The sequence below is a fragment of the Myiozetetes cayanensis genome, unplaced genomic scaffold (assembly GCF_022539395.1).
Source record: "Myiozetetes cayanensis isolate MyiCay16 unplaced genomic scaffold, myiCay2020 scf7, whole genome shotgun sequence".
Taxonomy (NCBI): Eukaryota; Metazoa; Chordata; class Aves; order Passeriformes; family Tyrannidae; genus Myiozetetes; species Myiozetetes cayanensis.
In genome coordinates this window covers 42,591,910-42,619,534 of record NW_026087964.1, presented here as the reverse complement: position 1 = coordinate 42,619,534, position 27,625 = coordinate 42,591,910, and the positions used below count along the sequence as shown (strand labels likewise).

Here is a 27,625-nt window from a genome sequence, read left to right as displayed (position 1 = left end):
TTCAAATAAAAGAACTAATACCGGGCTTCCTATGCTTGTCTTCTGCTGGTTTTGCTGTTGGTGTTTGCATTTCCAGGCTTTCTTCTCAAAAAAGCTAGTAACCTCTTTTCCCTCTCTATTTTTTTTCTTCCTCATGACAAGTCTGACTCTTCCTATTCTCCTGCAGTCTCTGCATTTCAAGGCTGCTGAGAGGACAAGCAGCATCTTCCCATACCACCCTCACCTGCTGGGTATCACAGGATAGATGCCACAATACTTGACAAGGCTTTGAAAACAAGGTGTGGAAGAGGAGCTCTGGAGTGGCAAGCTGTTAGGGGCAGTAGTGTACGAGACGAGATGTAAGATGAGCAGGTTACAGTCTTTTCTTGCAAGGCATAGCTATGCCAAACCCAGAGCGCAGTGCCCCTGTGCCCACACCAGCTGATCTCCTTTCTCCCCTCACGTTGTCTTCCAGTCATCCCTTGAACAAATACAACATGAATGGTTTCTGTAAAGCAGAAGGTTTGCATTATTTTTTCCCCAAACTTCCTTAGGAAGACTGTTCAAGTTGATGCAATGCAAGGGTGCAGAGATGGAGCAAAAATTACAAATAAAGGCAGTGCTGGGTTTCCAGGGCAATGCTTATTTCTTTGGGTGTAGCTGGAGATAAGCTACATATGAACACCAGTACCCCTTTATAATGGTTTGAGAATTAAATTTCCATAAATCAAACTTTGGCAGCTCAAAACCTTAAATAAAAAGCCTGTGAGAATGGACAGTATCACTGCTGCAAAGTGTGCTTCAGGCTTGTGCTTTATGGTATGAGGAAGTGAATTTGGCAGGAAGGACTTTGTGGCGAGGGAAGGCGGTGTTTACTTTGGTTTTCTTTTTGCTTCATATCTGAATTCCTGGAACAGTTGCATGACTCTAAAACCATCATTTCTGGGGCAAGAACAAAGTCCATGAGAAGAGGTAGTGGACAGGGATACTAGCAGGATGTCTCCCTCTCAATGCATACTTTTGTCTCAGAGAACTACTGCTATAGTCTGATAAAGAAACTATCTTCTTGATGTATAACTGCACAGGTTTTTTCTCTGGGCTTTTGGTGTTTTTCTAACTGGACTGAAGTCAGGGCAGCTCTAGTTAATTCATGTCAAGGATGATTCATCTCCAGCATCCAAAAACCACAAGGCCCACTACCCAAATAGTATTGAGATTGGCTTCAAAATCGGGTGGTTTAAAGTGTAAAGTTTATTGATTTATCTTGTGTTTGAGCATTTTTTTATATGCTGCAAGTTTTCCTCCAGAAGGAGGAGAAATCATTCTGAAATAAATTCTCTGAAGGATTGGAATGTGGAAGCTCCTGACATTGTCCGGCTGACATGGGAAGAGCCAGCAATGCCTCGGGTTGCCCTTTGTTGAGCTCATTCCTAAAGAGGAACATGTTTGGTGGAGTTACTTGGCAAGGCAGATGAACTGTGAAGTGTTGCAGTGTTCATCTGAGCCAAAGGAGTAGTTTAATCAACTTAACGAATAATCTCAATGTTTTTATGTCTGGTTAATTAAACTGAAATCATGAAGTGTTCTATCTGCATTTAATGGCATAACCGCTTGATGTTTCTGCACTATGTGTGTAGCTTGCTCAGCTTTTCTCATTTAATTTCTCAGGGTATTAATATTTGCCATAACCTCCTTGCATACAGTCCTTGATTTGTTGCCTCCTAACCAAAGCCAGAGCATCCCATGATATGTATAACAGGGCAGAATTTAGCTCAGTGAGACTTCCATCTATAACTCCAACCAGTGTGCTCCAATACAAAAACCCATGAGCTTCTATGGAAGGAGGCATGACTGAAGGGAGATGTTCCCCAAGAGACTCGTCTGTGTTTCTTCTGTGCACCTCTAAGCTGCCTGCCTGCAGCAAAATTGGATAGCATCACCTGTACCTGAAATTTGAAGGGGAAAAAAAAAAAAGAAACACTTTTGTGGAGCATTGTTCTGTGCATAAATCCATTTAGCACACTGAGTCACTTAATCCAGACTACTCTGGATAAATCCTTCCTGTCTTTTTTTGGTCAGGACTGTAAAAGATCCATCTCTGTCACCCTCTGATGGAATTTGAATAGATGTGTCTAGAGTGACATATGTTCAGCCATAGATTACAGAGGAACAATTTTAAAATAAATTGTCTGCAGCCAGTCCTGTTGAATTTACCTCCTGAGACAGATGATCATAAAGTTAGAAGCAAACAAGCCTTAAGTACTTGAGACCAGGTTTGAAAGGATCATTTTGAGAAGGTGTTAAGCATCGCTCTAGGTTGGTAGGACGCTGCCTATTTTGGATCAAATAGTCAGAAGAGGAAAGGCTGATTTCATGCCACATAGAAATAGTGTTCATGCAAATGAAGTTGCACAAGGTAGAGCCAATCAGAAGGAAACATTTTAAGCATTTTTACTTCTCTTTACTGCCTGCATATGTGCAGTTTATTAATTCAGGCTAAAACCTTAAAATGTTGGTAGAGTAAACACACATGGCATAAATCATCAAAATAAATCCTCCCAAATGTCATATTTCTTAACCACAATGGCTTACAATTGTCCAAACCACAGCATAATTAGCAAATCTTTCTTTTTTTGCTGGCTAGGCTCCAGATCCCTATGGCAGACTGAACCAGAAGACTAAAACCCTTCTATTGTAATATTGTGCTAGCAAACATGTAGCTTTGAAGAACCCTATTTTCCAAGGAGCTTTTGCTGTCTGATCTTTGCATTACTGTCCATAATAGGTGTACACAGACAGACATAGGGGAGTTTTGGCTGCATCATTTTCAAGTTTGATCCTGTCCCCCTGTTGCCATTAGGGATGATGCTTGTTATTGCTATTCAGTCAATGCCACTGTTGAACTCGAGGGAGTTCTGTGCCTTGTCCATCAATCCTCCCCTCGCTTAGTGTGGCAATGCAGCTTGAATGTTTAAGTTGCCATTTGTGTAACAAAAGATAACCTGGGTCCATGCCTTTGTGTGCAGAAACCCCCAAAACAGACTCTTGCACCTCTCGGATTATGTGCAGAGCCAGGCATCTCAAGTTATGTGTACAGGCACGCAGAAATAAATGTGTCCCTGCTGCCTTCTGTGTCTTTAATTATATTTTTCCTTTAGACACAACACTGTAAATCATCCATCCTCTGTTTAAGGGAGTAAAATTATTTCAGTTTGTCTTCATTAAAAAACCAAAGACAGTAATTTAAACATAATTTAAGTGTATCTTTGTCCCATTCCTCAGACAACAAAGTAAAAATACACAGATAGATTTTTATAGACATAAAGATTTATGAAGATATATATTTTATAGCTATGATAGGCAGAGAAACTGTAGCAACAGGATGCGGACTGCCTTTTTATTATTGTAAACCAGATAGTTGGGGCTCAGTGAGATCAATCTGGATTTGTCCCTTGTATCCAGAGACTGAGGAAGACTGCAGGTGCCACCTGGCCTGAGAGCTGAAGGAGCCCTTGTACACACTTGCAAGAGCATGCAGCTGCTGATCACAGAAATTTTGGGTTTGCTAGCAAATGACACTTCATTTCAAGTAGTGCTTTGTCTGGAAGTGTACCGGTTTCTCCTGGTGTTTTCTTGGACAGGAAAGTTTGGCAAGAAAACCCCCACAAAACCAAAGCACGGCCAGCTAGCCCTGCAGTTGACACAACTGGTGGGAGCACGCTTGGGCAGTGCCGAGTGCTTTTGAAAAATCTTCTGTTTCCCTTAAGAGCATTTATTTTCCATAGCTTGCTTTCCTTCTGCAAAATCAAACCCAAATGATAGTGTGGGTTTGCATATATGCCAGAATAAATCTCCTTCGCTGCTCCTCCATCATGCTACTGAGAATTTAGGCTTGACTCAGGCTTTGCCTCATTGATTGCTTAAAAATCTTCTTTAGAGCAAAGTTAGAATGTGCAGAAATATAGCCCATTAGATCCTAATGTAAGCATGAGCGTTTTCAAATGTATTGTGTTCTAGGTATTTTTATGGCTTGCAAATGTAGCTGACTTGGGAATTTGATGAATTTTTCAGAGTGTTGACATGTGATGAAGTTTTATACCATTTGGAAGAAACACATTAATGTTATTAATGGCAGTTAATTCTTAGTTTTCTAGCAACTATGGTTATGTCATAAATTGTTGTGTGACAATTTAGTTAGTCACATGGTAGAAAAAAGTGGTATTTCAGAGGGAGGAACTGAAAGTATTAATTTATTTATATATTTATATACTTTTCAAGGTTGTTTTGGTATTCAGAGCTAGAGCTGATTTCAATGTGGAGTGGAAATAATTCAGCCTAAGTTAGTGTGCTGTTGGACAGAATAGTATCTAAAGACGCAATGTTTTCTTAGAACAAAAAAAAAAAACTTAAAAGAATATTTCCCACTTGAGATGCATGAATTGGCTTACGTCCAAGGTAAGAGCTGAGTCTCTTTCTTCAAAATGCAAAGACCTCAGATGCTCCACTTATCCAGCAAGCTCCAGGACACCATTAAAAAAGACCTTAAGCAGATCTTGGACTGCAGCATTGGGTGTTGGACTTGCCGAAAGATGCTGCCAAATCTGCTGGATTGAAGCAAACTGGCAGCTTCAAATTGCAGTGTTTTATTAGTGGGTGTTTATTTAATTCCCTTCAACTGCCCAAGGCATAATACAGGAAGCAACATAGCACTATTGTAGATTGAGAGACAAAGCCTAAAGGAGATATAATCAGGGCATTTTACACATTTTACTGTAGCTTTATAACTGTAGCAGCAATTTCAGTGTCGGCCTGCAGTTCAAGAGCGCTGTTAGGGAGGGCAGGTTTAGCTCTTGGGAGCCTGCTTGTAAATTCTGCAGGGGCATACTCTTTGGTGGGTTGCTGGAGTTCTTGAAATACTTTTTAGAAGAGCATGGTGATCATCTGTTTATGTCTGGTTGGAAGACATGAAGACAGTCCATTGTGGTTTTTGTTTTGTTTTTTTCTTGTAAGTAAAAGAGCGTGTCAGAAGCACAACCTTAGGCTTGGAGCCTCTCAGCATTTTAATTGATTCCACATTATAAAGACTGTACCTTGCTTAGCACTTTTATAGGTTTTGGACACATCTAAGAGGCAGCAGCCCCCTCTTCTCAGTGCAAACGCTTCAAGGCATAGCAGCTCCAGAGATGAGAACAGGGTTTGGTTTATTTGTAGCTTGTTTTTGCTTAGATCCTTCAGTTCTCGAGGCATATTCCCTTCACTGGAGCAATGTGCTACTGAAAGCAGATTTGATGAGCTACAGAGGTGAAAACACAAACATCCTTCCCCCACACATACGTACCTCTCCACATCCTGCTTGTTTTTCATCTGAGAGCTGGCTGGACTATGGGCCTGTCCATGAGGAAGGGAGTTTTTCACTGCAGTTACTTCTAAAAGCTGTGGTAATTTGAGCTGTGTGTCCCGATCCAAAGAAGTTTGCAGTCTGAAAAGGTAAATGGCACTAAGGGATATGAAGGAGAAGCAAAGGGGGTTTACAGGTTGAGGAGGAAACCTCAGGTTCAGCCGGATAACCTGTGCTCCGTCTAGACTAGGCATCCTTATCCTCATTAATTTTTGTTAGATTTAGTCCTTTAGCTTTATTTATGGATTAGTGGCACTTCCTTGTGAGTTATACTTGTGGTTTCTGATTACTGTGGAGACTAATTTGGTGCTCTGCGAGGGACACAGTGTAATTCCTGTTTGAGCTTTATTTTCTGGGACATATGAAAGGTCACTTTGCTGATCCTAAGCACTTAAGTACTGTGAGCTTATCCTCCTAGCGTTGCAAGAGTGCAAAGGGAGCAATAAGTTGGACCTTTTTCATATCTCCTTGGGTTTCAAGGCTTAGAGGGTCATGTTTCCTACCTTTTCTCTCTCCAGGGACAAAATTGGAATTCTCACTAATACTAATTATGGGATGAAGAAACAGAATATTCTCTAAGCAGCTGGCTGACGTTTCACACTTGCCCTTGTTCTTGTGAGAGACTTTAACTTGCCAGGTGCCTGCTGGAAACTCAACAAAGTGGAGAGGTGACAGTCCAGGGGGCTCCTGGAGTGTGTGGAAGATTAGCTTCCTGACACAGCTGATAAGCAAGCCTATCGGGGGCTGTGCCCAGCTACACCCACTGTTTACAAATGGAGAAGGGCTGGTGGGAGATGCAGAGGCCAACTTGGGCATTGTGTGACCACAAAATGATATAGTTTTTGATTCTTGGTGGAAGGGATTCAACAAAACCTCTACCTTGGTATTCCACAGGGTGGACTTCGGCCCGTTCAGGGCACTGGTTCATAAGGGGTACAGTAAGGCTGGACATACTTCAAGGAAATCTTAAAGGTTCGGGGGCAAGCTGTCCCTACATGCTGAAAGCTGGAAGGGAAGAAGACCAGCTAGGCTGAAGAGGGAACTGTCACTAGAATTGAGGGAAAAAGAGAGTTTATGACCTTTGGAATAAGGGGCAAGCTACTCAGGAAGAGTACAAGATGTCGATAGGTCATGTAGGCGAAAGCTCAACTAGAACTCTATCTGGCCACTGCTGTGAAAAATATTAAGAGGTGTTATTATAAGTACATTAACAACAAAAGGAGGGCCAAGGAAAATCTCCATCCTGTATTGGACGGGGGGGAACATTGTCACCAAGGATGAGGAAAAAGCTGAGGTACTTAATGCCTTCTTTGCCTCAGTCTCCAACAGAAAGACTAGTTATCCTAAGGGCAACTGGCCCCTGAGCTGGTAGACAGGCACAGAGAGCAGAATAGACCTGGCCCTGCAATCCAGGAGGAGGTAGTTAGTGACCTGCTGTGCCACTTAGGCATTCACAAGTCTATGGGGCCCAATGGGATCCACCCAAGGGTGCTGAGGGAGCTGGCGGAAGAGCTTGCATAGCCACTCTCCATCATTTATCACCAGCTCTTGCTAATCAGGGAGGTCCCAGGTGATTGGAGGTTGGTCGGTGTGATGCCCATCCACAAGAGGAGTTGAAAGGGGGATCTGGGGAACTACAGACCTGTCAGGCTGACCTTGATGCTGGGAAAGGTTATGGAACGGATCTTTTTGAGTGTCATCATGCAGCATGTACAGGACAACCAGAGGATCAGGCCCAGCCAGCATGGGTTTAGGACAGGGAAGTCCTACTTGACCAACCTTATCTCCTTCTATGGCAAGGTAACCCTCCTAGTGGATGATGGAAAGGCTGTTTATGTTGACTACCTGGACTTCAGTAAAGTCTTTGATACCATCTCCCACAGCATTCTTCTGGCTGGATGGCTGAGTCCAGAGAGTGGTGGTGAATGGTGCTAAATCCAGCTGGCAGCCAGTCACTATTGGAGTTCTCCAGGGCTTAGTATTGAGGCCAGTCCTGTTTAATAACTTTATCAGTTATTTGGACAAGGGGATCAAGTGCACCCTCAGTAAGTTCGCTGGCAACACTAAGCTGTGTGGGAGGCTAGGAGGGTTTGCAGAGGGATCTGGACAGGCTGGATCCATGGGCCAAGGCCAATTATGTGAGGCTGTAGTGGGTTGACCCTGGCTGGATGCCAAGTACCCAGCAAAGCTGCTCTGTCACTCCCCTCTGCAGCTGGAGAGAGGAGAAAAAATATAATGAAGGGTTCATGAGTTGAGATAAGGACAGGGAGAGATCATTCACCAATTACTTGAAGTGGGGATATTAATTATTTATTACTGGTAAAATCACAGCAGTGTAATGAGAAGTAAAATAAATTTTAGAAACAACTTCACCCCACCCTTCCCTCCTTCCCAAGTTCTACTTTCTCATGTCCCAGCAGCACAGGGAGATGGGGAGTGAGGGTTACAGTCAGTTCACCACAGGCTGGGGGCAGAGTGGCTAGAAACCTGTCCAGCAGAAAAGGGCCTGGTCGACAGCCAGCTGAACATGAACCAGCAGTGTACTCAGGTGTCCAAGAGGTCCAATGGCATTCTGGCTTCTATCAGGAATACTGTGGCCAGCAGGATCAGGGCAGTGATTGTCCCCCTGTACTCAGCACTGCTGAGGCCACACCTCGAGTGCTGTGCCCAGTTTTGGGCCTCTCACTTCAAGAAAGACATTGAGGTGCTGGAGAGTGTCCAGAGAAGGGCAGTGAAGCTGGTGAAGGGTCTGAAGGATAAGTCCTATGAGGAGTGGCTGAGTGGGCTGAGGTTGTTCAGCCTGGAGAAAAGGAGGCTCAGGAGAGGCTTTGTTGCTCTCTACAACTACATGAAAGGAGACTGTAGCCAGGTGGGGGTCAGCCTCTTCTCCCAGGCAACTACTGAGAGGATGAGAGGAAATGACCGCAAGCTGCACCCAGGGAGGTTCAGGTTGGACATCGGGAAGAATTTCTTCACTGAAAGGGTTGTCAAGCATTAAAACAGGCTGCACAGGGAAATGGTGGAATCACCATCTCCGGAAGTGTTTAAGAAACAACTGGATGTGGCATGTGGTGCTGTGGTTTAGTTGACATGGTGATATTCAGTCAAAGGTTGGACTAGGTGATCTTGGAGGTCTTTTCCAGCCTTAATGGTTCTATGATTCTGTGATAATTGGGTGGTTTTACCAACAGGACCATATACATGCCTGTGGGTATGGAAAGCCTCAGAGATGGTTCTTGCTTCCAGCATGTGTTGCCTAGTGTCAGTGTGCAGCGAAGGCATGGGGCAGCTGGAGGGGAGAGGAGCCCTACCCACTGGATGCAGTCTTCAGCCAAAGCTCGGGTAAGGGATGGTTACAGGGATGTAACTGCAAATTATTTGATGTTAAGGCTTGCAGAAAATAATCTGCCAAGTAGTCCCAGCTGGTTGATGTTACTGGCTTGTTTTTTGTTGTGTTTTCTCACTGGTACTTATTGTCTCCACTACTGGTAAAGCACATTCAGCACGTTGTTCAAAGAGGCCAGTTTTCATTTTAAGAGGACCAGTGGTTGTACCTCCATCCACCTATGTTCCAAGAGTCAATTTCTTTCAGCATGGCTCTTGTGGGCTGCCATCTCCCAGGTACAAAGACAGTTTCTAATCTGATTGCTGATGGTTCAAGGGATCAGCTCAAGCCATTGCTGTCCCAAGATGCTCTTGCTGCCATCCTTCATTGCAGCCATCTCTCTCCAGCCCATTTTGAAGTGTGCAAGCAAGAGGCTGCACAGATGTTAATGCTCTGTGCCCCCAACATTTTGTGGTTGCTGTTAAAAATAAAAAGAGTGAAATTAATTTGCTAATAATGGATGTGCTACTAACAGAAACACATCCCACTTGTACCTAACACTAGCAAGTTGTTTATGGCATATTTGCTGTGTCTAAAAATAATTTTTTTTCTAGCATCCAATTTAATTTAAAGACTATTTTCACACATCAGTGGCTGTTAATCAGCTAAGGAGTTACCAGTTTTAATACTAAGAAGAAAGAAGCAGATCTCATCAACAGCTTAAAACTTGATTTAATTTCTTTTCAGCTGGTTTGCTGCAGATTATGGGGAGTCTTAAGATCATTTTATTTCTCCTGCTTTCCTATCCCCTTTTAAAGGGAGATAGTACCATTATGGGCACTGACTTTACTGTGCTAGTTCTGTGTATCCTTTCAAGAGCTGTTGAATTGGAAACACCAAGATAAAAATATAAGAAGACTAAAATAAGATTTAATTAGGAATTAAACCCAGAGACACCCATGTAATTTTAAATAAAGTCATGTATACTTCATGAAGAGATTATAAGGTTGACTGTCAGAAGATGAATGGTAAGATAAAGACCAAAACCCAAGGTAACTGCAAGATAGGTTGTTTGTGGTCCTGTCCTGCTCCGAAACTAATTTCCAAAATGTTTGAGACATTGCTACCAGTGGCAGAAAATTGACATGGTACCAGCTTCAACCACAAGACTGTCATACCTGCTCTACAATGTGGAGGCATAAGATGTCCCTGGGTCATCTTTCATTTAAACAGCATTCATTTCATCACAGCGTCCCTGTCTATTATGCAGTTACTGCTTGAACCATCTCACAGGCTGTCCTCTCTGTGCCATGTACAATGGAAATGTTAAAGAGAAAAATGTTATAATAGATGCTACTTATGCCTGAAACAGCCATGCAGCTATAACTGCTTTGGCCCCTAAGCATGGTAGTGCAAGTGTGGTTTCCATCAGGAGCTGTCCCTAAGCTTGCTGGTCATGAGAACCTGGAAGACTGTTCTGGGAGAACCCTACAAATCTCCTTCTGTCCTCCCCAAAGCATCTGCTACAGGTGTGTGGACTCAGAACAACAGCACTCAGTGTGGCACTTATTGCATTTATTTTTATTTTCTGTACTCCCTCTTTGCATATCCCATCTTTTGTCCCTGAATTCTATTTTTCTAACTGACACAAGAGTATTACATTTATATCTGATAGCACTCTGCTCTGCTGGGTGTTTGTTTTGAGGACTCATGTTGAAATCTTCAGTAATGTAATGCTCTTGACTGTTCCTCTTTATAGTTTTTTAATAGAGAAGTGACTTGCCTGACCCATGGGAGCCTGCAAATTATAAAAAAATTGGTCCAGTTCAGTTTTATTCCACATCCCTCATTAAGACATTGGTTATCAGCATTGTGCATCTCTTGGCTCCATACTTGTTCATGAAAACAAAACATTCTCTTTGAGCTGAGCTACGTATCATACCATCATTAACAAGCTGTACCTCACTGAAAGTCTGTCAAGGAAAACTGACTTCTTTTACATTTGCTGCTTTGAACAAAACGGAAGCACGGTAAACCTTCTGTGCTATAATGATTTTCTGTCTGTCTTGCTGGGACATAATGACATAAATTCAAGTTCTTTTTTGCAGGGTAATTACACTGAGTACACACTAGATGTGAGCTGCCCTCGTTATATGTTGCACATTTTTGTGCTTTCATTACTCTGTCTCTGTTGTCTGTGTATGCAAGTGCATTTGATTTGGATTTGAAATACCATTGTAAGCTATAGAGAAACCGTTTGGTGGTCTGCTCTCAAGAGACTGTATAGCAAGTCCTTGCTGTAGGTAGGGCAGCATTTGAAGGTGGCTGTGAAGTAAATAAAAGAACTTAACTAGGTGCTAGAAACTTAGGAATGTGCTGTAAAGCATGAGGGCAGCTCATGGCAAGTCTGCTAAAAGCTATCAAGAATAAATTCAGCCCTAGGTCTGATCACGGGTCCTGGTGTATGGACACAAAGCAGAACACTGCATCCTGCATAGCCTAGGTATGGAGCACTAGTTGGATGATGAGCAATTTTGGAAAATGGGTTTTTGAAACCTGTAAATCCCTCCAGTCCAACTGGTTATTCTGTGCCTGTCTTGTGGGAAGAAAAGGGAGCTGGGAGGTAGTGTGGGAGGGTGCCCAGTTTGGGGAGGTCAGCAGGGTTCCTGGAGATGAGCATCCCTGAGAGTAGGCCAGAGAGGCTGCAGATGCATGATGACAACCTGTCAGCCCATGGTGGGCTTGGGACCTGCTTCAGAGTTGCACGGTGCTTGCTATCAGAGTCTCGTAGTCTGGGCAAGACTGTGGAGGTGGGGCCTGGGGGAGGTCTATTGGATGCTCTTGGATTGCACCACTTTTTATGCATGAGTGATCTTAGTCATCAAAGACTTATTGGTTAGCTCTACGAGTTAGGAATTGATGTGCAAGTGCCTCACCTTTGATGAAGAAGCAGCTGATGTAAAAGGGAAGATGTTGAGAGAGTTTCTCTAGTACTGAAGGAAGCAGAGCCAACTTTAGAAGCAGTTGTCCTAGTTGCTTGATCAGAGGAAAGGGTTCATTAGTAAACATCTATACTTTATCTATGGTGAAGATTAATTCTGTCATCAGTTGCTGAGTTTTAGCACATGCTGTGAGGATGGGATAATATTAGTTTTTGCTGTGAACTCATTTTCTGTGCGACCTAATTACAACTGGGAAAGTTTGAATGCAGATGGAAAGGTTCTGGGATTTCCAGGTAACTTCTGTAAATCTGATAGCAGATCTGTGCATCCCTGATACCATACTTGGGCAGAAATACTTTAGAGCAACTCTGAAGGAAGAAAGGTAACATCACTTTGGAGCTGGTTTAACATATTTCTGTGCCTCTGCTTTTTGAGACAAACAGAAAATCAAGGTTTCCTCAGTTTGCTAACGGTGTTTCTATAATTCTGCATATAATGGTATGACTACAGGCCCAGGTGTTTTTTCTCCTAAAACACTACTTGCAAACCTGTGGCTGTCACTGCTTCTGACTGAGTGTGCACACAGGTAAAGTACATAGAGCTTTGCATAGATGAAAGAGCACGTGTTTCAGGAGGCTGGAAACAAGATATTATTGTATTCACTTCAAATTATTAAAAAAAAAAATCCCAAGCTACACTTAGCAATATATTTGTAAGAAGAAAAATAGCTCTCAGATCAAGTCTTTGTGCCTCGTCATGCATATATATTGCAGGTGGAAAGAATATCTTGTACAGTGAGCATGCCTGGTTCAGGCTATAGCCAGAACAGTCTGTCTTATATGGAGCACTTTAAAATTCATCACAGGTTTGCTGGGGAAAAGACCCTAGGGAAGTAGCCTTATCACAATGTCTTAAAGCCGTCAGTCTTGAGATCCCCTCCACCGCCATGTTGCTATTTGTTTGCTAAGATGTTGATTTCTGGGTGTAGAACATCTTAAACAAAAACCATGAGTTGTATTTTACCTGTTTTTCTAAGACTAAATGGGAAAAAAAAAAATCACACTAATGTTTTCTAGAGCAGAGCCCAGAAGATGTTACCCCTAATGCATTCAACAAGGAAAATAAATATCCAGCAATGTCAGATGCTAGGGGAGAAAAATAATCTAATTCTCTTTTCATGTAGATATTTAAGTATGTGCTATCTGTTAGTGTTTTAAAATATGCAGACCAAATAGCTTGCGAGTGTTTGTCTGTTTTATAGTTGAAGATATGGGATTTTTTTAAGAGGAAATGTGAAGACACTAATTTTATGATGGGAGAGCTTAGCCTGTGGTTCTTCTTTTCACAGTATGCAGACCTGGGTTCTTCAAAGCTTCACCCCACAGTCCATCCTGCAGCAAATGTCCCCCCCACAGCTACACGCTTGATGAAGCATCCACATCTTGCCTGTGTGAAGAACACTATTTTAGGAAGGAATCAGACCCACCTACAATGGCCTGTACAAGTAAGCATGTGCTTATAGGGTTGTTTTTAATCCTTTCCAGCTGTTCCTGTACTGTGATTAGACATTACGATACTAATTAATGTGCTTTTTCAGGCTCTGGACTGGAGTTTGAACTAGTCTTGACACACTTGTAATGTCACTGGCTTTGTCCGTTGTAATCCCAGTTACATGAGGGGAGACATTTCAAAGCTTTTTGCTTCAAAAGCTGGCATCAAACCCAGAAAGCATTGTTGCAATGAACCATGCTCCATCTCTTGCCAGCAGCTCCTGGGCAGACTCAGCCAGCAGCACGGCATTCAGACATGAGTACCAGTGTGGGGCACTCACGCAGGAGGAGTGATGGGCAGTGCTTGTCAGCAACAGGCAGGAGTAGAATCTACATGATCCTGCTTGGTATCATCTCTTAGCTCATTTTCAGTAAACGAGCAGGAAGAGAGATCTATCTTTCCAATCTGCCTGGAGATGCTCGCTCTTCAGGGTAGTTTAAAACTCAGTGATGGAAACTGCTTCTGCAAACCTGCAGCGAAAATGTAGTACTTATCCTCTTCGCTTTGGTAGGGGTGGAGGGGCAGTATAAGAAGCACACTGGAGTACTGGGAGTCCAAGGTGGAATCAGTGTAATCAGAGTCATTAATTTTGCCCTTCCCCTGTTATCTGTGAGCTATCCTGTCAGCTGTACCTTGAAAGTCTCTTGTTCAGTTTATGTTTCAGATAGTTAGGGCCACAATTTGCATGCCCCCAGCCAGTCCTGCTGGTGAGTGCAGCACAGACCTGAGCTGGGTCTGTTGTGCTCCAGATGTAATTTTCATGGTGCAGAAGGGGTTAAAGGGGACCAAAGGAGAGTGAACTATTGGTTCTACTACAGTAGCTAACTACTGCAGTTAGAGCTTCCAAGGAACTTAAGCAGTGGTGGAAAAAGTAGGTTTATGAGTCCATGCATGCTCAGAGCCACTGTGCAGTGGTGCAGAGGTGACTTCAGTACTGTTTTCTTGCATCGTGTAGGCATGGTAGAGGCTTTTTGTGCCTTTCCCAGGGAATACAGGTGTCCTTCTTAGCTTCCCAAGTTTGCACTTCAAAAGGAGGAAGAAAAAGTCTGTTCCCGTTGGAGAGATACTCTTGCAAAGGAAATTGCCCTTGGCAGCTCTCTGCTTGCCTGAAGGAGGCACTTGGAGCAGAATTGGGCCCCTTGAACTCTGCCTTTGATTTTCACCAGGCAAAGGAGCATGAAGCACATGGGTGTTGGAAGGTGTGCTGCAGGGAAGGGGAAGACAGCCTTAGGCAGCATTGCAGTCACTGGTGCTGTCAGATCAAAGTGGTCTGGGGGGTGAGTCATGCAAGCATTTCTCAGTTTATTAAATAGGTATGCCAGTGTCTTTTGGAGCCATAGCTAGGGTGGGTTACAGCATGAAAAACTTCAATACCAGGGCTTCTTGATGTTCATTTTGCCCCTTGGCCTGACTTAAAAACCACAAATAATTGAGAGATTGTGTGGTCCAGCATGGTACTGGGAAACACACTGAGCTCTGGAAACACTCATAAAATTGGCTTTTCTGTGCTAACAGAACCAAAGCCAGGAACTGATAGAGAGTTATGCCAGACTCTGGTATCCGCTGTGCCTCCTGCCCACCACTGGTGGTGTTGCTCTCTGCCCCTTCTCAGGATGTAAGGCATGCATCCAGTCTGTCCTGATGGTGAATTAGCACAGGGAAGGAGCTGCCATCCCTGAGGAAGATGTTTATGCATGCCTATGGCCTGAGCATAGGGCAGAATGTTCAGAGAGGTACAAGCAATGTTCAAGTGTGTCTCCCCCCTAGGTTTCTGCAGCAGTTTGAACCCTGTACATAAAGGCTGTAATTTCCGATTCTGCAAATACCAGGGGATTATGTTTTTATGGCTTTTTTTTGTGGGTTTTATGCTTATTTAATGGTGGCAGTTGGCTAAGTTTGTTGGATTTTAACATTTGGGCGTTTTGTTTCAGGGTGGGTTTTATTTTTGTTTTGAAAGCTTACTATAAGCTAGTTTAAAGCGCAGGCATGGTGCCTGAAGCTGTGTTAGGATTTGGCTTGGCAGGGTCCTGAGTGCTTCTGGGGCAGATGAGAGGTTTAATGCTGATCAAGGCACTGCTCAGCTTCTGTTGCCCACTGCAAACCCCGGTGCAGCAGTTGAGGATGTTGCAATATCTCTGCTAGCATTCACGCTTACAACCCCAAAAGCAGGGTGGATTATCTGAGCCTTCTTCATGTGCTTCAGTCACCCTCACTTTCCCCATGCATCTTTTCTTAGGATTTTGTCCTAATCCTGCTGTATTTGCGCTGAAGGTGATGAGGAGGGCATGTGCTACGCCAGCTCAGTGGCAGGGGTAGAAAATTTTGGTAGGGACAGTAACAAGTAGGTAGCGACGCTAAAGTTTTAAACCAGTCCAATTAGATCTGGAAGGCAACATCTCATCATGAACTAAAACACAGGCAAGGCAGATTTGAGTCATGACTGGTAGAAAAATATTGCAAGGGGTTTTTTAATGTTTTTATTACTTATTGCCGCTGTCAACTGCTCAGTTAAGTACAGGACAGGGGAGGAATACATTTTTGTTTCATTTTTCCAGTTCCTTAAGTATGTTTTATAAGTAATGAAAGGTAAAACACATTTTTGTTCTCCCAGATGGGGTTTAGCCAAGTTCTATCCAAGTACAGTTTCAGGATGCTTCAAGTAGGTCTTGTTAGGTATCTGTAGACTATTAAAGATCTTTTTCTGACACCCTATGAGAATGCTAATTTTGTAGGTTATTAAGTCCTGCTGGCTTTAAAGCATTTCCACTGAAGCTGATGTTTCTTAAGCCTTCAAGAAGAGCAGCTGACTTTTCTGTACAAAGCAAGTAAAAACCTCTGGTGACTTTACAAAAGTAATAATTTATCCCCGATTAAAGACACATTGTCCAGTAAATGTTTCTTGTGCCCGAGTTCTTTATTTTTCCTGGAGTACTGGCATCAGCAAAAGGGCATTCATCCAGTGAAAGAAAAAAATAGGGCAATTTAACCAGTAAAACATATAAAAAACCCTTGAGTGCAATATATATAACTCCACACAGCTCCAGTGATGAATTTCATAGTTTCCATTGTATCAGTTATGATTATGACACTGCAGAAAGTAGTCCTCACTTGGGCTGTACCTTGATGTCATTACTAAGTAGAACTGGATCCCTGAGGTGCAGCTTGTGAGTGGCTTGCTCCTCGTTCACAGTGATCTGAAGAGATCACATAACAAAACAAAGATGGTCTACCATTTCCTAAGCTACCTTAGCTTTTCTCTTCAACTGCTTTTCCTCCGAAGAATACAAAAATACATCAGGATTATTTATTTCCTCTGTCAGCAAATTTCTCGTTGCATCAGAACAGCTTGAGTCCAAATCATGACAGTGTTTCAGTTTATCAGTGTTAACAATTGTATAGACTTAGAAAGGGGAATAGGAAAGGGAAATAGAAGAAAATGCTGCTGGTTTATAAGGTAATTTCATTTTTGCAACGCTGCCTGTTTTAAATAGCAAATCGAGTTTAATTATCACAACAAAACGATGACAGCCTAAGACAGCCTGTTAGATTCGTATGGATCTCTAGCTAATGAAGCTACTTGTCGGACTCTTTTCAAGGAACTGCTCATGGGTTTTGACAGCTTCATTCAAACTGAAGGGAAGTGTGTTGTGTTGCCTTCCCTCAGAAAAATACCGGTCTTTACTGTATAGCTTCTGGTGGTGCTGTGACTAAAATCCATCCCAGCTTGCTTTGATAAATTCCCCCTTTCTTCCTCGTTCATTAGCATTCCCTGAGTACTTAACATGTGGATCTCTTGCATGAGACTCCTGCTTGTCCTTTCACGTTGTCTTCAGGGTGTACCTGCAGCTTGCCCTTCATCTGCAACACAAGGCTGTTAAAAACAAAAAGCTTTCAAGGAAGCAGTCTTGAAGGTGTCTCCAGGTGGGCTTTGCTTGTCCAGCCACAGCCTTTCCCACCAGGATGAAGAAAAACAGCTCACTTTTTGCAGGTGCTCTGGTACCTCTGTAGCAGCTGTTCCTCCTTGGATAGCCTTGCCAGAGCTACGCTGGCATTCTGAGTGGGGAGGCTTGGCAGAATAAGCAAGTGCAGTGTGGCTAACCAACCGTGCTGCAGCTTGGCGGGGACCAAGAAGGCTGCTGTTGAGTAGCCGGATATGGCCGTGTTTCCAGTGGTCCGTGCAGATCACCATCTGCTTTGGGCTACACTGAGTGTCTCGCTGAAGTGTGATTTGGATGCCCGAGCTTACGTTTCACTGTTGCCAAATAGTTGGTGGGAAGAGATGGGTACACACAGAGGAAAGATTTGGCATCTGGGTTGAGTACCTAAGTAGTGTGGAAACCCTAGTGCATATCTTATTTTTAGGACCTAGGGCTAGTAATATAGGGGCAGTGGGGTGAAGAGGGGGAATCTTACCCCTGGTGAAGCCAACAGTGACTTGGACAGAGCAAGGACTTGCTGCTCCCTTTGCAGGAAGAGCAAGGAGAGCTCCAGAGGCAGTGTCCCAGGGTGGAGTGCTCCTCCTGTTGGGTTTGAGCCACCCAGTGTTTTGTCCTCTGACACAGATGACTGTGTCCCAACACAGACCCCTTGAGGTGAGATGGGAGTGCTCGAAACAAATTCCCTGTTTTCCCAGTTCTTCAGGTGCTGCTGCAAATTATCCCATTGTACTTTCTGACACATGAGCCCTGGAGCATCTCTTTTCAGCTTAGAAAGTAGTAGCGAGTAGGATGATTGATAATACTGTTTTTACTATGTGTTTTTCTCACTTTACAAACCAGGACCCCCCTCTGCTCCTCGGAGTGCCATCTCAAATGTTAACGAGACTAGTGTCTTTCTGGAATGGATTCCCCCTGCTGATACTGGTGGAAGGAAAGATGTGTCTTATTATATTGCATGCAAGAAGTGCAGCTCACACTCGGGTCTGTGTGAGGCGTGTGGCGGTCATGTCAGGTACCTTCCCCAGCAAACCGGCCTGAAAAACACCTCTGTCATGATGGTGGATCTACTTGCTCATACAAACTATACCTTTGAAATTGAGGCAGTGAATGGAGTGTCCGACCAGAACCCCGGAGCCCGGCAGTTTGTGTCTGTAAATGTAACCACAAACCAGGCAGGTAAGTGGATCTTCAACCTGGGGAAATGTCTGGGGTGGGAGCCCAAGGCAGTCAGACCGAGTGTGGACCTCCCTTTGGAACGGGTGGAAGTCTCCAGCATGGAGAGCTGGACTATGGCCTCTTCAAATATGGGGTGTGGGAGTTGGGGGGTGCTTATGTCTCATAGGTTATAATTACTGCAGTCTTCAGTATGTTTCCTTTCAGCAGGACACAGTTTTAGGATTTGTGATCTTTTTCTTTTACACTAAACTACTTGAAGATACCTCCACTTCTTTGAATTTTTGTGTATCCATCCACTAAACCAGAAAGAAAACAGCTGCCTTTCCTGTTGGGAAAGAGAAATTTATAAGAGTTCATTTTGATTACAAATCCCAATGGCTAAAGCATTCTAACTTTGCAAACAGTTTCCCTAAGAAAAGTGGTTTTGAGTCACTTTAGGAAATGTGATCCCTCTTCTACAATGTGATACTACAGTGACTGGACTCAGGCTGGTGAGGTATGGTACATTGTCACTGCTTCTCCGACAAGGTAGGGCTAAGATGTCACTGCATACTGTGTTCTTCTTGGTTTTGCACTGTACAGGCTGAGATCATGTAGACTGGTTTATTCCTTTGTCCAGGGCTCTGATCTGTCTGCCCTTCCTTTGCCCAGCAGTTGAAAAGAGCTGTCACTTTGGACACCAGCAGGGAGTTGCCATTGTACCCTGTCACTTGGAAGTGTGACAGGAGGCAAAAACATGATTATATCTCCTTCCATGCACATCAACACACCAAGCACATCACACAACTTCTGTAAAGCCCCTCAGACCGACCTATCCTCTTGTCCCTCATGCTCTGTGTTTTAGGGTCTCTGCCTACCTACCTGGCTTGCTTCCTGCCATTTAGTTCAGGGCTCCCCAGTGGAATTTATCCACTGTGGACCCCTTCCAGTAATGTGAGCTGGTGGCCTTTGGAACTGTGAGGAACTGTGCTGCCAGATCACTGGAGCCATCCCCTGCCTTCTCCAGACAAGGTAAACCTTGGAAACCCAGTGGGCAATTCAGCGTAACATCTAGATGTAGATTGGCAGATCCTCACTGCAGAGCAGAAAAATGCTAGCTGGAGCAGGGCTGCATTTCATTCCTGCTACCCAAGTGTCTATGCACAGGCTTGGCAGCCAGCAGCAAGTGCAGTTGTATTGCACTTCATCAGATGCCTGCCCTGGCAATTAAAGTGGATTGTTGAAGTGTTTGAGAAATCATTCAGATATATCTCAAGGACAGGAAATAAAGGCATGCCAGGGATGCTGCTGATAGATGTGGCATGGAATCTGCTGGAGGAATATTAGAGGATGGCAGTAAGGCACCATTGAAAGGCACTTGTTAAATGCAGATCAGTGGGTGCCACAGTCCTAATGCTGTTTACTGTTTTCCTATTGTGAAGGCTGTTGCTAGAAATGCTGTTGTTGGAAAAAGTATATTTTCCTGTTAGTGGGTTTGCACTGGCATTTCATTGCTGGCATTGGATTTTCCCTGTGTGGCATTAAATCCACATAAACCTCAGCAAATGTAGCTGCACAAGAGGAGATGATACATTGCTGATCAGTATAGACTGTGAGGAAATAGTGTTGCTTTGTGAGTTATGTCCCAAACTCTCCATAGCTGCAGCAGGATTTATCCACATAGCTGAGTATCCTGTGCATCAGGCCAAGAATAACCCACTTGCACAGTTATCACCTCCAGCCTTGTATTGAAAGGTCTGTTATAGGAAATGGCAAACCTGTGCCAAGGACAAGTGGGTAGGTGTAGCTTCTGGTCAAGTTTCACTGTTTATCCCGGTGGAGCTGCAATCAAGGGAGATACTAATCGATCAAACCACAAGTGTTTAATTCACTGTGTGGTGTTGAAATTGTATCATTTGCTCTCATGTTTGATTCAACAGGAGGTTCGATCAAACCACTGTCTAAAGAAAGCAGTGGTGACTGTATTTTGTTGTCACTCTGGCTGGTCCCACCACTCTTTCAGGAGGAGAGCCAGGCCTGCCTGCTGGAGCTGTAACATCAAATGTGCTTCCCAGTGATGTGCTCTTTCAACACTCCCTGGGTGATCATCATTTTGTCCGTGCCAGAAATAAAGCATATGTAAAGAGGGACTTTGCAAATCAGACAAACTACCAAGCACTGAAAGTGGGTGTCTGTCTTTTTAAGGTGCCTCCAAAAAATGTCCTTTGAGGCAAGTAATGAGGTGTGCAGGCATAGTGGTCCATGCCTGGCCATGCCAAATGATTCTGGATGTCTCTGCAAAAGACTCACCTTCTGCAGTCCTTTCTCAAGTAAGAGCAGGCAGGGCACATGGGACTTCAGGGAGTCTCAGCCCACCCACCTTTCTCCTGAAATTACCACCAAGAAGTGCAGCTCTGGTGTTTCCTGATTTGTTTTCCCTTGCACGGGTTTTCTGATGTTGTGATTATATTTTCATGAAAGCTGGTTAATGAAGTTGAGTCAGTGACACAAAGCCAACTGCAACAGTAGGAGAAACCCTGCTACAAGATCTTCTGGCTGCAGAAAATTGAAAAAATGCATGCCATGGGATAGTTTTGGCCACTGGAGTCCTGCTGGCACATATTCAGTAACCCAGCACTGCAGAGAAATGCCAGGGTCTGTTTTTTTGGTTTGGCTTTTTTCTGTCCCAGAAAGACCATGCTCATTTCAGGACTGCAAAAAAATGTGCAGGCAGCAGGATGCTGGACACACCACCTTTTCTGGGCATAGGAGCTTTTGGCAGCAGAAACTACCTCTGGTTTGGACTCTCAAAGGGATTACTTCCTGAAAAAAAATATGTTTTTCTCCAGAATAATTTGTCTCCCTTCATCTCTCCACTGTTTTAAATAATGAATAAAAGAATTGGCATTGGCAATCAGACTGGCATTTTCAGACTGATGTAATCTTCCTCTGAACTTTTGAAATCAGATTTGGAAATACACCAAGAAAACAGTAAATTTTGTGCATAAGAAGAGGCTGATATCTACTATCAGTCAATGACCTCAGTACTTGTGGACCTGACAGTACTTGGGATGGGACTAATCCATGCAGGACCCAGTGGCCTTAGGCTCCAGATACAGGACTGGTTTCCCTGTCACCGTCTTGCAATCCCCAAACCTCTGTTGTTTCTGTGGGATTTTGCAGGTGTTTTTCTACTAGAAAACACATGTCTAGAAAGGGTGAGCAATGCCACAAGACAGGAGAGACATAAATTGCTCTGTCCTCCATTGTGACTACCCTAGAGCTGCAGCAGGCAGACAGAGAACCTTCTTCCCTTTGTGGGCATGAGTTGACCCAAGCATGGTTCTTCTCTATGGGATTGCTGCAAAATACGTGTCCAAGGGACTTCTCAGCACAGATGGCAAAGAGCCATCTGTAATGGAGTCTCACTGCATGTTAAAAAGTGTGCCTCATGCACGTGGGCTGGAGCACAGTGAATAATTCATAAGTAGCAATGATAGGATTGAGTTAGCCATCCTTTTCTTGTTCATGGTTTTGCTTAAGTTTTCATATTTTTGAAACTTCCACCTATTTAAACAGTTTCCAGAGAGCAGTCTGTGTGTACTGCTAATATTGAAGTTTGCTTTTCAAGTGACAACTGCATGACTTTTTTTTTTTTTTCCTCAGTGATTTCACCAAGCTGGACTATTAAGGTATGCTGTCACTCTAGACAGAGATGTGCATCTCCCTTGAGGTCTTTCATCTTATCTGCCCTGTATACAGAAAGCACCTACCATGACGTCTTGGTCAGAGACGTGTGTCTCGTAATGGGTCCATGGGGAGCAAGTAGTTGGGATTCATGGTTGCCTGCACAGCCGTTGTGTCATCGCAGGGCAGGAGCACACTGGAAAGATGCAATGTTTAAAACCTTTCTAGGCTTAAAACCTGCCAAGAGTATTCACTTTAAGCCAGCCTAAACAGCTGAGCAATTTTCTTTGCTTTTGATGTCAGCAACTCCCATGCTGGTTATGGCTTCAGGCACGGAACTAGCCTGGAGGTGGGGGGTATGAGAGTGGGGCAGTTCTCCTGCTGGCATCCCAAATGCCACAGACTCCTTTACACTTAAAGACCTTCTCTGTGTGTGTTTTCAGATAAACCCCCTGCCTGTTTACTGTTTGAAAAGTCAGAAGCTAGTGTTCAATCCCCTTCTGTGACCTATATGATATTTTTGAGCCTTCTGGGAAACGAGGAGAAAAAAGATACAGATGTGCTTGCTAGCAGAGGAGGAGTTAATGTGTCTAACGCCTCAAGGAGTCTGCACGCCTGAGGCCAAACCAGAGATACAAGTTTCGTCCTGTGGTGCAGCAATGCTATTTAAGGAAAGGTGTTGGAGAACAGGGCCTGACAACCCCTACCGCTGCCTGGAAAGCATGGCTGGGTTCTTGCTTGACCAAAAATACCAGTAGATACTTGGAGCAAGGAAGTACGCTGAGAACCATGATCCTTACTCTGATTGTGCAGTCAGGGATGCTGCCCTGAAAGGGAGGAAGGGAGAAGGTGTCTTCCTTAGCAGTCAGGATGCGTGCATGGAAAGCAACCAGGGGCAATTCAGAAAGGGAAACCTGCAACATAGAGCTTGTTACAATCTTATGTCAGCATCTGCGTGCTCTTGAAACCAATGGACTGCAGCCCTGCAGAGTCTGGGAAGAAAATATCAGAAAATGAGTCAAGCGATAGCTGTTCTGGAAGTCACATTTTGAGAGATTGCATTTGGAAATGGATGGATTCAAGTCCTGTAGTGTTCAGGCTCTGATTCTTCCAACTTTAAAATCTCACAGTCTTGTTTGCTTTGACTTGGGGAAGGGAACATCTTTCTCATTTTCATTAGGAATAGCAAAAGATATCCAAGAGAAAGCTCCAGTAGACATAGCCTGTTGCAGCATATTGCATCATGTCACACAAGAAGCAAGACTGGTTTTGCAGCATTACTTTTCAGCCAGAACTGCTGACTTAGGGCCTGAAAAAGCTCAAGCAGGTGGCTTTACTGTTGGAAAACTCCCTTTCCACTACCAGCATGCTGAGCAGGGCTTGCCTTTAACCATTCATTCTAACAGTACTCGGTCCACTGAGCTGCATCATCTTCCCAGCAATGGTCAATAGTGGATACCATAGAAAGGGTATGAGCACGAGGCAGACATGTACCAATGCTTCCCTAGAGTGCTCTCCAACCTCTGGGGACCACCTCTTTGTGCTTTTTTAGCTCTTAATGGATTTTTCTCGCATGAATTTGTCTAATCATTTTATGAGCTCCGAGAAAATTTTAATGGCTGCAGGCAATCCTTTATGAATTTGGTATGTCTGGTAGTTTAAACTGTGCTTTAGATTCACGTTGGCCAGAGAGGAGCTATTAGTGGCATAAATAGAGGGTTTAAGGTTTGCAATTGCCTGCCTATTTGGAAACCACTGCCATTTAGAGATGCCATATTAGCTTTCAGTGTGTTAACACAGGTATTGCAGCATTTAGCCTAGAAAGATGTACTTTTAAAAGTCTTCCATACCAGAATGAGTGAATACCGGGGGTATTTTAATATGCAGAGGTAAACTAGTACTGTCTCTAAGACCATGGTCTGTATTTGAAGTTGAGTGCACCCTGCACTGCCCCTTGCAGCAGGATCTTTCTGCTGGCTGTGAACACCCTTCATGTCCAGGGAGACCTGGAAATGAGTATTGAACTGCTAGTGAGGGTTCAGGAAGCAGGAGAGGATAATTTCATTTGTGAAGTTCCATGCTTATGCTGGTAATCAGCTTCAAGAGGTACTTTGGTATATTTTTGAAACATGGTCACATGCAATCAGAGGATGCAATCACAGGTTGTTAAAAAGCAAACACACGGGCAGAGGAAAGTAAAACCTGAAAGCCAGTGTTATACAAAAGGTTTATTGTTTGATTTGACTTTTTCTTTTTTGTGATGGCTGCGTTTATTCTGAATGCAAAATCTTCATCCAGCATCCTATTCCAGAATCATGAGTTCACCCCAGCCCAGATGGCTGGGTGTCTGCTACCACATGAATTATGGATCAGATGAATATTTTACAGTTTTATTTATAACTCCCCAATCAGTAATTGCTACTTTTTCATAGTTTAAGTCTTTTTGTTATACTTTGCATATTAGAAATACGTGCTTGAATATTGAAAGAAGTTTTTGGAATATGTAAAAGAAAATCCCCAAATTACAATATGACTTTTACTTGAGGTCATTTTTATTCTTGAAGTGTGTGAGACAACCCCGTTGTTGATATATGAGGACATTAAAAGATGAACTAGAAACCATTTTCCTGCATCTACAGACAGACCTTTCAATTTTGACATGAAATTAAAACATCTTATTTATAGATGGGAGGAAAAAAAAAAAAAAAAAAAGTAGTTGTCCCTATCCACCCTCCTCCTGAAAAAGGGAAAAAGAAAGATGCTGAAGATCTCATAATGTGACTCAACTGATGACATGCATTGCATTGTGTGTAGTAGGGTGCAGGTTTTACCGTCTCCTGGTGGCAGTGAGACAAATATCTTCATGGTAAAGCGATTAGTCTCCTTCCAAGCATGCTACTTGGGAGGCAGTTGCATGAGCTACAAAAAGCAGATGCCAGGTTAGACCTGGCAAAAATTAATCCATGGACTGCACCTGGATGGTGCCATACAGCTGGGTGTGGGGGAGCAAGAGCTGCCCAAAATACTGTGTTTGAGGTACTGCATCCAACAGGATTGATGCTGATTGCTCTGTAATATCCCAGAGCCGCTGGAAACACCACCAGCAATGTAACCTCAGGCTTGAGGTAGACTAGCAGATATCGAGTTAGTCTGAGTCTCAATGTTTAGAGGTGTATGAGTAGCAAATATTAATATTTTCCAAAAAGCATAGAGCAGGCCATGCTGCAGTCAGAAGCAGTACGAGCTTCACGAGGTCAGAGCTGTAAGAAACTCGGGCAGAGCACTACTCATGTTACATTACAAGAGTGATAGTGCTGGTTTAAAACTTTATTTCCCATTTTGCTGGCATATTTTTAAATGATTGCCAAGTAATCTTATATAAATCTAATTCTAATCACCTTAAAACACAGTCTTCAGGGCCATGGAGTTCTCTTTATATTGTGCTGAGCACAGTACTTGGCAGAGAACAAAAGTAAAGCTTCTGAAATGATTTCACTGCCCAGATGACATCAATTTATAGATTTTTTTTTCTCACATGAATGTTTCTTTTAAATTTCACTGCTAATAAAATCCTATTTAGCTCTTTAGTCTCAGTATGCAAGCTGATAATTCCCATGTCTGATACGTTATTTCTCTGATTTTAGCATTAAAAGTAGTTTTACATTTGTAACAGTCTGCATAGATGATACTTCTGAAAGTACTCTTAAGAAACCGGGAATCCAAAATAGCCAAAAGAAAATGTAAAAATACTTTCGGTGCTGTTAGAGAAATGGCAGGAGACTAGTAGGCATTTAATAAACATCCCACTTGTTCTCGGGCTGTGGTTTCTTTACCACACCAAGTAAGCTCTTTATAGTAATCTCCCTCAAAAGTTAAATATAACAGTGGAGGAGCCAGAATAGTTTGAACATTTGTGTTTCAGTAGTTGAGCATTGAGCGAGCTGTGCTACAGAAACACCACTCAGGGTATGGCAACTTCACAGGGCATTTCTCCTTTCCCATGCGGCTGCCATGCTGATAATATGATTTGAATGAGTGTGAAGGTGTAAGTACATGCATGGCAGTGTGTACGCATTTTTTGTGTGTACAGGCATGCAGGACACATGCCAGACAGAAGACAGAGGTTACCTACCCTTGTTTTATGTGAGTATCTGTGCCAGCTTGGTAAAGCTCGGACAGTTCAGATGCCTTTCACTCTTTCTGCCCTTGTGCCAAATTGCTTGCTAACTGAGCCCAGCATTTGAAGGGGGTGACTCTCTGTGCTGCAAGGCCACCTGGCAATTCTCTGGCCCTATTTTCCTTCTGTCTCTTTTCTTTCGCCTTGAGCCTGACCTCTCCTTAATATGCAGTTTGTAATTTATCTATTTATTTATTCATTTTATTCATTTGGCCAGATTTTTTCCCCCTTTGTTGCTGTTGCACCTGGTGTCTGCAGCCACAAAGCAAACTGGCTTCTGCATTCCAGGAAAGATTTTGCTGTGTCAAAACTGAGCTCCAACTCGCAATGTGCATGAATTACAGGTTCCCAGTTAGGATTTTACAGTATCAGGCTGAAATGCTTTTCTCTCCTGGATTGCTTCTCATTGGAGAAGTGTGTTTCAGTGAGGCTTGGAAGGTTTTTTCACATCTTCTACTGTGGCTGCTATTACAATACATTTCAACAGCAAACTCCTTACTCATTCCATGAAAGATGTCTAAAATGCTACTTCCAGCACTTGTATTTCATGGAAAGGGTTAATGTAATAGGAGTGGTAGGGCTGGCTAATGCTTTATCCCAGCTTACTGCCTCTCCTTTCTCCTGAGGATGGGCCTTGGGGACACACAACAGAGAGGGGAGAGCTCTACCTGAAGAGCCAAGAGCAGCCCCAAGGTGACAGACAACCCAGCAATAAATTTCTCCCACAGCAGCTGGGCCAAAGTTCAGCTACATGCAAATACTACAAAAAGCTCAAGAGTTGGAAGGTTTTAATTAAAACGCACTTCAGATGTGCTCGTTTGCCGGTGTGATGGAATGCTTTCTGCATCGCTTGGTCCTGGAGGAACAGTCCTGATCAAAGCAAGTAACTAATGGGATTTCCAGCTAGATCAGTACAATAGAAATCACCAGAAGGAAAGCGTTATTATTTATTTATTTTCCTGCTTCTTTGGGCTTGATAATTTTTAAGAATATGGGCTCTGATCAAAAGGCCCTGTACGAATCGCTGCAGAACACCCACTGGCTATGGTGGCACTGGGTGAGGGGTTTTCTGCTGCAATGCAGCAAGCTGGGGCAAGTCATTGCTCTTTGCTGAGAGGTCCTGAGCACTCTGGATTGATCCTGTAAGTGCTTTGGCACGGGCAAGCCTTGGAGAGACCACCGCTCCATGGAAATGGAGGGAAAAATTTGCAAACTGTCTTTTGCATTTGGCAAAATCTGCCCTGTGGCTTTTGACCAGGGGTGGTGGGTGCGTCAAGTGGTAGAAGGGGCATTTTGCTCCTGACCCCTTTTTGGCAGCGAGAGACAATGATACCTTAAAAGTAGATTTGGAGAACTGGGTGGAAAATGCCAGTGGAGGGCACTAGCACTACTTACTGCCTTCCCAGGAACACACAGTGCAGTTGCCCACCGTGCTTCTGCAGGCTGCTGTGTAAAACTTGTGAATCTTTCGTT

General features: G+C 43.5%; 1 protein-coding gene across 15 annotated transcripts in view; it reads left to right on the top strand.

Moving 5' to 3' along the window:
• EPHA5 (EPH receptor A5) overlaps positions 1-27,625 on the top strand; it is a 202,952-nt gene that overhangs the window by 97,273 nt on the left and 78,054 nt on the right. For 10 of the 15 annotated variants that reach the window (XM_050337738.1, XM_050337734.1, XM_050337737.1 and 7 more), the window contains exons 4-5: positions 12,993-13,148; positions 17,974-18,309. The exons of 3 other annotated variants lie outside the window; for them this stretch is intronic. In XM_050337738.1, the coding sequence (XP_050193695.1) occupies positions 12,993-13,148; positions 17,974-18,309 (492 nt within the window). The remainder of the gene's footprint in view (positions 1-12,992; positions 13,149-17,973; positions 18,310-27,625) is intronic. 2 more of the 15 variants (XM_050337739.1, XM_050337742.1) reach the window with 1 other exon arrangement.